We start from the raw sequence: 12,274 nt of genomic DNA, 5'->3' as shown, positions 1-12,274 counted from the left end.
AGGCTGGGCCGTTCCCGGGGGCTCAGGGACAGCGCCGGCCAATATGCGCCGCGTGTAAATACCTTGGCGGGGGAGTGGGGGCGCGGGGGAGAGGAGCATCGAATTTCAAAAAAAGACCAAACCCCCGCGGCCCGGGCGGGCGGGCGCGCGCGATGGGCGCCCTTTGGCTGCGGGAGCGAGAGGAGGATGCTGGGAAGGAGGTAAAATGGCCACCGGCGGCGGCGCGGAGGAAGAGAGGAAGCGGGGGCAGCCGCAGCTCCTGCCCCCGGCAAGGCCTCCGGCCCGGGCAGAGGAGGCTCAAGGCGGACGCGAGAAAATGGGCTGGGCCCAGGTGGTGAAGAATCTGGCCGAAAAGAAGGGCGAGTTCCGAGAGCAGCGACCGCCGCGGCGGGAGGAGGAAAGCGGCGGCGGCGTGGGCGGCGGGCTCGGCGCCCCTGCGGGCCTGGCTGTGCCTGACCTCGGCGACTTCCCCCCGGCCGTCCGCGGGGACCCGAAAGCCCGCCGGAGAGACCCGGCTGGCGAGGCGGCGGACCTCCGCAAGAAGAAGGGCGCTGCCGAGACGGGCAGAAGGAAGAAGGCCGAGGCGGCGGCGGCCATGGCGACCCCGTTCCGGCCGAGCGAGGCCGAGGACGCAGCTGAGCGGCCCCTCCAGGACGAGCAGACGGCGGCAGCGGGCCCGGGCAAGGGTCGCTTCCTCGTCCGCATCTGTTTCCAGGGAGACGAGGGCGCTTGCCCGAACCGGGACTTCGTGGTGGGCGCGCTTATCCTGCGCTCCATCGGCATGGACCCCAGCGACATCTACGCTGTCATCCAGATCCCGGGCAGCCGCGAGTTCGACGTGAGCTTCCGCTCGGCGGAGAAGTTGGCCCTGTTCCTGCGCGTCTACGAGGAGAAGCGAGAGCAGGAGGACTGCTGGGAGAACTTTGTGGTCCTGGGGCGGAGCAAGTCCAGCTTGAAGACGCTCTTCATCCTCTTCCGGAACGAAACGGTGGACGTGGAGGACATTGTGACCTGGCTCAAGCGCCACTGCGACGTGCTGGCCGTGCCCGTGAAAGTGACCGACAGGTTTGGGATCTGGACCGGGGAGTACAAGTGCGAGATCGAGCTGCGCCAGGGGGAGGGTGGGGTCAGGCATCTGCCGGGGGCCTTCTTCCTGGGGGCCGAGAGGGGCTACAGCTGGTACAAGGGGCAGCCCAAGACGTGCTTTAAATGTGGTTCCCGGACCCACATGAGCGGCAGCTGCACGCAGGACAGGTGCTTCAGGTGCGGGGAAGAGGGGCACCTGAGCCCTTACTGCCGGAAGGGCATCGTGTGCAACCTCTGTGGCAAGCGAGGACACGCGTTTGCCCAGTGTCCCAAAGCAGTTCACAATTCCGTGGCAGCTCAGCTAACCGGCGTGGCCGGGCACTGAACACCCGCCTGCCTGCCACGGTGAACACACAGCCAGCTTACCCCTCTTAAGTGCCAAAACTTTTTTTTAAACCATTTTTTATCGTTTTTGAAGGAGATCTTTTTTAAACCTACAAAAGACAGCTCTCTATGCCTTCTTAAATCGAGTTACTCCATTTCAGCCTGATGTGAATTGATGACTCTGTCATCAGTAATGATTACCGTGAACTGTAGCGTGCAGATGTGTCGCTCCCCCACCTTTTTTTAAAATTTTATTTTCGTTTTTTTTTTTTTCTTGTACTTTTTACTGCCCCCTTCCCATACCTTGTTTTCTCCCTGGATTTTCATACTTTGGGCTGCCTTGCTCATCTTTATGCCTCGGCACTAGGTACGAGGCCCAACACATGGTAGGCACTCCATCAGTGTTTGTTGAATTGAAAACACTGTTGACTGTGGCTTCTGTCAGTGTCTACCTTTTGCAGCTCTTCCCCTCCCCTTTTAATTTGCTGCTTCTAATATATGTGGTCTGAAAATTTGTGAAACCAGTGTTGTTAGAAGTGTATATAATCTGAATCAATAAGCTCTGAATGGTGGCCAAGGGCCTCTCTTGCGGCATAAAGATGCATGGACTTTGTGACAGCTCTTTGGGTGGCTCAGAAGCCATTTTTCATAGAATCATGGAATCTAGAGTACTCTTGCTGGAAAGGACCTGAGAATTGGTTTAGACCAATCCCTTGGTTTTCCAGCAGGTGAAACAGGCCCAGAAAGGTTAAATGACTGGGTCATAATTCACACCGCTGTCTGGTGCCAGAGCTAGCCTATAGTAGAGTTCCCTGACACCAAGCCCGGTGCTCCGTCCACTACCTCTCACACTTCACAACAAATTTCCTCCACACTTGAGGGCCCAGAATGTCTGATCTCTACAGAATGATGAGCCCAGGAAAATGCTGAGAGATCATCTCGGGAAGGGGCAGAAGTAGGTTTAGCAGGGACTTCTTGGTTCTTGGGAGATAGGAAGGGACCAAGGAACAAACTCCAGAGTGCATTTGTTGCTCTCTGGGGTGCCACATGTGGATTAATGTCTGCCAGCTTCTTTGGAGGCCTTCCCCTTCCCCATTCATTGCCACCAGTAAGAAATGGGGGTGCTCAGGAGTAAAGAAACCTACCAAAGGTTTACATTTGCACCTTACCCTCAATAGCTAGGAATCCTAGAGAAGCAGCTAGCCAAACTCATCTACAACCTCCTGACTCTCGGGAGAAGGATGGTTTTAACCCAGAATTATGAGTGAGCTGTTAACTCTGAGATGTACCTGGGAAACAGGCCAAGCAAGAGGTCATGGGTCAACTAAGTGATAACCAAGTTAAAGTAGAAAAGACAGTACACTGCTTTTCTTTTGGTTTTTGTCTTTCCTTTGCTATATGTTTTTTTGCTATTTCCTTGTGGCTTAGAATGTAAAATTGAGTGTTTTGTTCTGAATAAATATTTATCTTTTGTATTGCTAACACTGGTGCACTATTTCCTTTCAAAGTTGGATGCACAGTTACACTGTAGTTCAATCCCTACTTCCCTATACACCATTTGTTTGCTCTGCAAATTTCCCACCCCTGCAGTCAATACTTAGCACCTGCTGTGTTGTGCCAGGCCCTCTGGAGCTGTTACCTAAACTCAACTCATCAGGATCACTTAGCACACTGTTAAAATTCAGCGTTTTAAGCCCTAACCCACCTCCAAGGAATCAGAATCACTGGAGTGAGTGAAATCTTTTTAAGTGGTCATCTCCAAGCTGATGGGCAACCAGGTTTGAGAACAGAGTTCTGAATGGTATAAAACTAGCGAGCCAGACTCTGCCCTCAGGGAGATTACAAACCATGAGAAGGAGGGAGGAGGATGCTTCCTCTTACAGTTATTGTAAGTGCCATGAGTGGGATGCAAAGTATTCTTGGGTTTTTTTAGAAAAATGTTCTCTTACCCTACAAGGAAGGAAGACAGAAAGGGGGTGGGGAGAAGGGAACAGAGGGTCCAGGAAACTTCTCAGATAACTGAGTCACTCCTCCAAGCTAGCCCCTGGAGATTGGGTCTGCAGACAAGATACAGTCAAGGTCTCTGGGTTCAGTGCCCTGTAGACCTCAGACAACCCTCTGAAGGACTTTCCAGCTCAAAATGTTAAGATGACCTGTTCCTAAGAGTTAAAAGTTCCCAACATATTGACACTCTGACTCTGAAGTGAGAATATTTCTAGAGCTGATCTGGAGTTGGGGCCTGGTGAGTTCTTGCCAGTTCAGCCCCTCTCCTTCCTGTCTTCCAAAGCAACCAGACCTCCCCTTTCCCTCCCTCCCATCTCTCTCCCTTCTCTGCCAGCGATTTCCCTCCCTCTCACAGGGCTGGAGGCCAGAGGCCGGGAGAAAGCCTGTATTCACCACACTCCCCACCCCCTTCCTCAAAGCTGGCACTGTGCCAAAGAGCCTCGTTAGAAGGAACCTTCCTTCTCCTTGCTCCTCCCCCCCCCCCACTCTCCGGGAGGGAGCCGAGGAAGAAACTGTTTCCCTGCCCATCCCCCACAGGATCTGCTCCAGGGCCTCCCGCCTGGCGTTCCAGGGACAGCCTTGGGCTAGAGCTCAACAAACTTCCCCCAGCTCCGTTTCCCCATCAGGCAGCCCCCAAGTTGCAATTCTTCACTGTTTATGAGCTCCTGGAAAGTGTGCACAGATCCCCAGACTGAGGCTGGCTGACGAGTACATTCAGCTTCAACCAACACTGAGGGCTGCTAGAGCCAGACCCCCCCCCCCCCAGCAAGGCACTCTGCATACCCCGCCTTGAACAAAACGGTGCACTTGCAGCGGGAGATAACAGAGAAGTAACCTGGTCCTTGGCCCGTTAGGGACTGGGCGGCAGAGCTCCACCCTGCTTCCTGTCCTGCGCCCCCCCCCCCAAATTATCTTCCTTGAAACTTAGAAAGGGAGGTGTTAGCAGGAGGTGAGCAGCCCTTCGTTTGTTTATGCATCCACTCCCCTACAGCCGCAGCCCCCCCAGAAAGGTTCCAGACCACTGATAAAGCATTTTAAAATATTTGGTTTCAAAAAAACCCTAACCAGTATAAAATTCTGTGAGGTAAAGGTTTCCCTAGAAGAGATGATGTCTTGACTAAAACCTGCAAGATGAGTAAGAACCAGGCAAAGAGGGAAGAGATACCCAAGCAGCAGAAACAGCCTGTGCGCAGACCTGCAGGCCAGAGAACACGCAGCCTGTTGAGGCTGGCAGAGTCACAGGAAGATGTGGTTGGGGAACAGTCCAAGAAGTGGTGACACAGCTTGTCAGCCATATTTAAGAAGGTTGGGGCCAGGTGTGGTGGCTCATGCCTGTAATCCTAGCACTCTGGGAGGCTGAGGCAGGAGGATCACTGGAGGTCAGGAGTTTGAAACCAGAAACCAGCCTGAGCAAGACCGAGACCTTGTCTCTACTAAAAATAGAAATTAATTGGACAACTAAAAATATATAGAAAAAATAGCCAACCATGGTGGCACATGTCTGTAATCCCAGCTACTCAGGAGGCTGAGGCAGAAGGATTGCTTGAGCCCAGGAGTTTGAGGTTGCTGTGAGCTAGGCTGACTCCATGGCACTCTAGCTAGGGTAACAAAGTGAGAGAAGGTTGGGGCCAGACACAGTGGCTCATACCTGTGATCCTAGATCAGGAGTTCGAGACCAGCCTGAGCAAGAGAGCTAGGCCCCGTCTCTATTGAAAATAGAAAGAAATTAGCCAGACAACTAAAAATATATAGAAAAAAATTAGCTGGGCATGGTGGCACATGCCTGTAGTTCCAGCTACCCAGGAGAAGAATTGCTTGAACCCAGGAGTTTTAGATTGCTGTGAGCTAGGCTGACGCCATGGCACTCCAGCCTGTGGGGTGGGGGTGCCAGCCTGGGGGGCAACAGAGTGAGACTCTTTCTCAACAACAACAACAAAAAAGAAGGTTGATTTTTTTGTCCTCGGAGCCTCATCTGGCATCCTCCATGCCATTCGTTCTTTCAACACATGTATGTTAAGCACCAACTCTATGTGGGCCCTTTTTAAGCAATGGAATACAGCAGTGAGCAGGATAATCAAGTCCCTGGGGCTCAAATTCTAGAGTCACACAAATATATAATTACAGGTTGTAAAAGGAATACACAAAGTGAAATCCCTGTTTAACAAGGAAAGCTGATTCATTCCTAAGGGTCAGGGATAACTTCCCAGAGAAAATGCCTGAACTGAGATAGAAAGGATATATAAGGAGTTGAGAGATGGGAGTGGGGGTTAAGGAAGGGGGAAAGGGCATTAACCTAGGCAAAAGGGACAGCAAGTTAAAACAGCCCTATGGTGGGAAGAGAAATGACCAAGTCTAGAAACAACGAAGTCCAGTGTATCTGTCTGGGTTTGGAAACAGAAACCACCATAGCTACTGAAGAAAGCCATGGGCCCTAGGCTGGGTATTAGGAATGACTCCTAGAACACCACCGGTACCAGGGGAGCTGCTACCTCTCTCAGTCAGGACAGAAGCCAGAAAGACACACTGCTGAAGCTGCCAACCAAGGACAGCATGCTGGGATCCAAAAGCCACTGCCAATGCCATGCCAGGGCAGTGCTCAGTCCTTTCCCTGCCTCCACAAAGCTAGAGATCTCTGTGCACCTCTCCACAGCCATATTTACAAGTAAAACAGCCCAAACTGTCTGGCTTATTTCTGCCTGCCTTCCACCTTCCAAATATCATGCAAATGCATCTAATCACAGGAGCCCTCGCTAGCTGCAAGAGAATGGGAAGTGTTTTAGATTTCCAGCATTTGTAGCAGAGGAAGGCACATAGAGTGGGCACAGTTGCTGTCTCCCAATGGACCATATCCAGCCCATCCAGTGAGACTATGATGCAGGGAGGGAGAGGGAGATGATGGTATAAGATGAGGCTGGAGATCTCGGGAACATCTGGTAGGCTGTGTTAAGAATGTGGGTTTGAGAATGGTGAGGAGCCATTGGAGGATTTTTAAGCAAGAGTAACATGATTAGGGTTGTGTAAATATCATTTGGGATACTTTGTGGGTGGTAAGAGAAGAGCCCTAGTGGAAAAGGAGTACCATTTGCCCAGGTGAGAGATGACAATTCCTTGGACCTGGAAGGTGGAAATGGACAGAGGGAAACAGCAGTTTAAAGAGATATTTAGGAGTTTTAAGTCAACAAGATTTGGAGCTGTATTTGACATGGGCTGGGAGAAGATTAAGTACCAAGGCTGATGCCCAGGTTTCCAGCTTCTGCAATTGGATAGATGGTGGGGCCTTTCCCTGAGATGTGGAACAAAGGAGAAAATCCAAGTCTGGGGTGAAGGTCTTGAATTTGATTTTGGATGTGTTCAGTTTAAGGTCTCCATAAAGGATGTCTAAGAGCAGGTGTGGTGCAGGTGGTTCGGTATACACAGATCTTAAATTCCGGGACAGTTTTAGGTTTAAGGAATCGTATAGCAGTGGCTTTCAAACTGTTTCACTACATTCCACAGTAAGAGAGACATTTTACATTGTGGCCACCATACATATGCATGTGTGTATTTATATCTAAATCTGAAATAAGTTTCCCCAAACAACATTTGCCTGCATCTGATGAGCCTTAGCACTTTCTATTATATTGCTTCATCCTTTTATAAATGCTTACACGACCTGTTAAATTGATTTCACAGTCTCCTAACAGGTCATGAGAGAATGCAGAGGGAAAGAAGATTACACCAACTCAGATTGTACCTTGAGTGACTCTTTGACATGTGAGAGTTTTCACTGATGGAAGGAAATACAGGTCAGCCAGAAAGGGAGAAGGAAAACAAGAGCAGGCAGAGACATAAACCAAGGCGAGTGGAAGGGGTTAACAACTGTATTGAACGTTGTAAGAGGTCATAAGATCAGGACTGAAGAGTACGTGTTGTATGGGCTAATGCAGAGGTTAGAGGAGGGTGATGGGGGAGCAGGAGACAAACTAAGGAGCAAATGATCTTCCTAAACTGTCACCCTGGCACTCTGATCATTTTATATAGGAGTATGATCATCATACATAGGAGTATGATCATACTCCTATGTATGATCATACATACTCCTATGTATGTCACATCCTCTGGAACTCCCTCTTGCCCTCAGAACTCAGCCTGGCACCCAATTCCTTTCACAAGAGGCTCCTGGACTCCTTTCCAACCTCATTCTCAACCAAAGGTACATCCTGTTTTGTCAACTCCAGGCAGGGCTGACAAAGAGCAGGAAGGAGTGTAGTGTGGCTAGAGAGTGGAGTAGGACAAGACCAAGCTAACAGTGAGCAGGGGTTAGATGGACCAAGTTGAGGGTGCAGTTCTGTGAGAGTGCACCAAACATATGCAAAGCCACTGATCCATACAGCACCACTTGCTGGCTTGTCAATGACTAAGAAGATTTGGAGGATGACACTGTACATGAAAATAAGCACAGATTTGTTATGGAGGAGAATGCAAGCTTTGCAGGGGTTTTTAATAAAACATGGACTAACATCTTTGGAAACTAAGACTTAAACTCTGGCACTGTCTTCACAAAATTTAAAATTCACATAATCTTTAACATGGCAATATCCTTTATAGAAACTAAATCTATAGATAAACTTGGACATGTAACAAAGATGTATATACCAGGATGCTAACTGCAGCATTACTTGGGGCACGAAAGACTGCAAATAACATTGCCTGTCAACAGGGAACCAGTCTCACATGCTATAGCACATCCAAACAGTGGAACACAATGCTGTGGTTATAAAGAACAATTTTATTAATATGGAACAATCTCTAAGACATATTATAAATTTAATGTAATCCCAGCTACTCAGGAGGCTGAGGCAAGAGGATCAATTGAGCCCAGGAGTTTGAGGGTATGATCAGGCCATTGCATTCCAAACTGGGTGACAGAGTGAGACCTCATCTCTAAAAAAATTAAATTAAAAAAAAAAACATGGTATGTATAGTTTATATTTTTAAATGATGTTATAAACCTACATATATGCTTATTTATGTATAGAATAACCGAAAGAATATTAATGAAATCGGTAACTGTTGTAACTTCTGAGAATTGGATATTTGGGGTTTGGCATAAAAGGGAAATTTATTTTCCACTGTATATCCCTATTTTTTAAAAAACTATTTCATGTATTATTGCCAACAACAACAAAAATCTTTTAACAACAAAAATAAATGCAAAACACAAGACTTCAAAGAAATTCCTGTAGACTGCAGAGACAGCACCCTATCCTCTATCTTTAAAAATAAAAACTTTGATGGGAAAGTTTAACTCTGCAGTAGCCAACTCACTGTTCTCCTTGCTTCCAAGCTTGGTTTTATTCAATCCATAGGAATCAACCCTCAAAAGAAATCTGATCACATAACTTTCCTGCTTAAAGACCTTCAAAGATTTTATACCCTCCCTGAGGCCCACCAGGCCCTATCTGACCTGTCCTGCCTCCTCTGGGCCTCCTCACTTGCCAGGCCTCACCCTGACTTGACTTCCTGGTCTTCTCTAGCTGATTGGAATTAGACCTCTCCCTCCCCACCCATGGTTAACACTTACCTACCAGGGTGATCAACTCTAATGCCGCTTCCTAACTGCAGCCTTCCCTAACATCCTAGACCAGGCCCTTACACTCCCCTAGCTCCCTGGCCCCTCCCAGCAGTTACTGCAGGTATAATGATATGTGACCTGGTTTGATTGACATCTGCCTCTGCCTCTTGACTTTGAGCTCCCTGAGCACAGAACCCATGTATCTTTTATCTTTTGCTCATGGGTGTAGCTTCAGCAATTAGGACTGTGCCTGGCTTTTAGGCCAGCAAATATTTATTGAATGAATGATCTGGAAATTATTTGGCAGAGGTTACAGATGAGGACATGTGTCTACTTGTCCTTCTTTAGTGATGCTCAACATATCCCTTAGCATACTTATCATGGACTCTGCATACTGAAGAAGGGCTTATTCATTTATCTTTAAAAAACGAATTCCATCCCTCAGTCTTTCCACCTTTGGTAAGGGTTTCCCTTCAGCCTGGGAGGTCAGGCCCTGGGTTTACCAGTCCATCCTCGTCTATCTCTCTGAGGACTTGAAATCACTGAGACTCAGCTAGTGTGCCTCATGGCACTGGGAGGCACAGGGGAGCAGCACTGGGCTCCTGGACTCCAAATGTCTGCGTTTGAAGCCTCACTTCCACACTCCTTTAGCCCTGGCAAGAGTAGCCCCTGCCCTGGGTCCCCCATTCTCCTCATGGAGTGAGGATTTCACAGACACAAGAACTGCCCGCCCAGAGACACAAGAACTGCCTGCCTACCTCTTCTAGAACATGCTCCAAGACCCCATAACTCCCTTCCAAACTGTCACTAAGCTCATTTACAGGGCCTTCACAAGCATCATTCCTGGGTTCATCTCACCTGAGGGCAAACTACACTGCCTGATGCACACTTTGTACACCTGAGCCTGGCGGCAAGGTGGCTGTTTGCAGGGGACAGCCTGGACATGGAGGCTGGAGTGTTCACTCATGTGTGCTAGCTCCACTGACGAGATGAGAGGTACCTGGATGAGGGCCGGAGCCGAGATCCAGAGGATACCTCTCCTTGGGCCAACACATTCTGGCACAGAACTCCAAGGGTCTGAACTTGAACCTAGCCTTCTAGGTTGTTGTGAAAGTATAGCTGTCAAGAATAGAACATATTTTATTTAACACTAGTGAGACTGTTGTATAACTTCTAACTATGTAGAGACATATGGTATATGGCCTCCGATTACACTATTATCCTGAGCCCCACAAATGCCCCTGTTTGGTTCTGTCAGATCTTTGCAGATAAGCTGCATAACCTCCCTGAGCCTCAGTTTCCTCAGCAGGAAAATGGGTGTGATGGCAATTCTCTCATCAGGGCTGGAAAGAAAATGAAATAAAACAATCCATGTCAAGGGCTTGATAGAATGCCAGGCCCTCAGTATACAGTAGCTCTCATTGTTGTTTTATCCTTTATTTTATACCCTCTGGCTATCATCTCCCATGATTTTCTACATGACATGTACACTGGTCTCTTTTGTATTGTTTCCACACTGCTGCTCCCTCCTCACTCCTTACCCGCACCTCCAACCTCCCCATTCTCTTCCCCTAGTCAAATCTTACCCCTTCTTCAATTGTGACAATATCTACTGTTATTTGCACATTTACTATGTTTCAGGCATTGTATTAAGAACTTTACGTGCATTATCTCAACTCAGTTCTGACACCAACTCAATGAAGTGGGTACTGTTTATTATTCCCCCAAATACAAAGACTCGGGGATCTGGAGAGTTGAAGCACTGGCAGCTGGTAAGTGGCAGAGCCAGCGGGGTATGATGCCAGGGAGGAGTCCTTCTGGGAGACTATCAGGTCTCCCCAAAACCGGGATAGAATCAAGTAGCCCTTGGCTGACCGCCCCCGCCCAAGGCTTTTCAGTGCAGCGGCGACCCCTCCTCCTCAAAGCCCCGTATCCAAGTCTGTCACACCCCATTAGCTGTAGGGGTCTGTGGACTCTCAGCCCAAGAGGGCGGGCACTTCGTCCCAGGCCACGTCGCCCACATCATCAATTCTCCCTCCCTCTCTCCTCTTCTTTCCTTCCTTCCTTAAAGTATTGGGCGCCTACTCTGTGCCAGGCTTTGGTGTTCAAATGTTACCAGCGGAGAGGTCAGAGAATGGGATTATAGGACATTTTTTTTCTTTCTTCTTTATGCCCTCCTGTTTGGCTGATGTTTTTCAAGCAAGCACGCAGGCCCAACTCCTCCATCACACTTCCAGTGTGGCATTGCTAGGTTGGTTTGCTCCAAGGAAGGCCCTGTCCCCTTAACTCCCAGCCCCCACGCCTCCTCAACCGGCCCTCAAATCCAGGCCGCCCTGCCCCCTCCGGAAAGGAGAGTGGGGGGCGAGCGCCGAAATCTGAGTGGCTCTTTCAAGCCTCCGTTGCCGTAGAAACCAGCCCGCGCAGGCCTTGGCGATCCATGACACCATCCTCAACAACGCAGCCAATGGTCTCCGGGCTCCATCGCAGGCGACCCGCCCCCAGCTGCCGTGCAGCCCACCAATCGGCAGGCCCCTTGGGTTAGAGCCCTGCCCTCGGCCCAGGGACACTACCAATGGGCTTCGACCCTGCCCTCCCTGTCTTCAATGTAACTAGACTTGGTTTTTTTTTTAAAGGACTTCTCCAAATTATTAATAGAAGGAACCAGCTTCTGACAGTAATGCCTCTGTCAGTTGCAGCCCAAATAATCCTTGGCTGATATTTTATTTAAAGAGAGCAAAACTGTTTCAATTACACAATATATACCATTCTCTACTAAAAATTTTAGACAATGAAAATTTAGGCAATGGGGTTGATACCATCTGCTTTATGAGAATTTCATTACAAGTATTTTCATTTAAAATGACCAAGGAACTAGTCCTCTTTCCTTGTTTGTATTTCAAATACATACAAATTAAAGACCCTAAGTTTTTTGATGCTGCATGCATGACCTAATTAATTGGGAGCTAACTTTTATTGAACAATCTAATTCCTGGATTCAGAATATATTAAAACTATAGGATAATTGAACATTTATGTCTCTTAATTCATGGGAGAAATTCCACATTTGAGGCAGACTGCATAATGGCTTTGACACTCTGAAGTCTAAATAAACCAAATGTTTTTAAAACCTTCTGCCATTTAAGAAAAAACAAACTTCATTTTTTATAAGTTTTAGATTTACAAAAAAATTGTGAATACAAAGTTCCCATATACCCCACCCACCCTGTTTCCCCAATTATTTAATATTTATATTATTATTATTATTATTTTAGAGACAGTATCTCACTCTATCACTCAGGCTGGAGT

General features: G+C 48.2%; 1 protein-coding gene across 1 annotated transcript; it reads left to right on the top strand.

Moving 5' to 3' along the window:
* ZCCHC3 (zinc finger CCHC-type containing 3) lies at positions 1-2,892 on the top strand. The gene has a single exon (XM_012755155.3). It carries the CDS (start codon positions 206-208, stop codon positions 1,409-1,411), a length of 1,206 nt encoding a protein of 401 aa, XP_012610609.1. The 5' UTR covers positions 1-205; the 3' UTR covers positions 1,412-2,892.
* The last annotated feature ends 9,382 nt before the right edge of the window (positions 2,893-12,274 follow it).

This window comes from Microcebus murinus, chromosome 16, assembly GCF_040939455.1.
Source record: "Microcebus murinus isolate Inina chromosome 16, M.murinus_Inina_mat1.0, whole genome shotgun sequence".
NCBI lineage: Eukaryota > Metazoa > Chordata > Mammalia > Primates > Cheirogaleidae > Microcebus > Microcebus murinus.
Note: the sequence above shows the minus strand (reverse complement) of the source record. Positions and strands in the feature narration are given on the sequence as shown.

Excerpts from the sequence above, each read along its gene's own strand:
- ZCCHC3 (XM_012755155.3), top strand. The coding sequence starts at position 206 with ATGGCCACCGGCGGCGGCGCGGAGGAAGAGAGGAAGCGGGGGCAGCCG.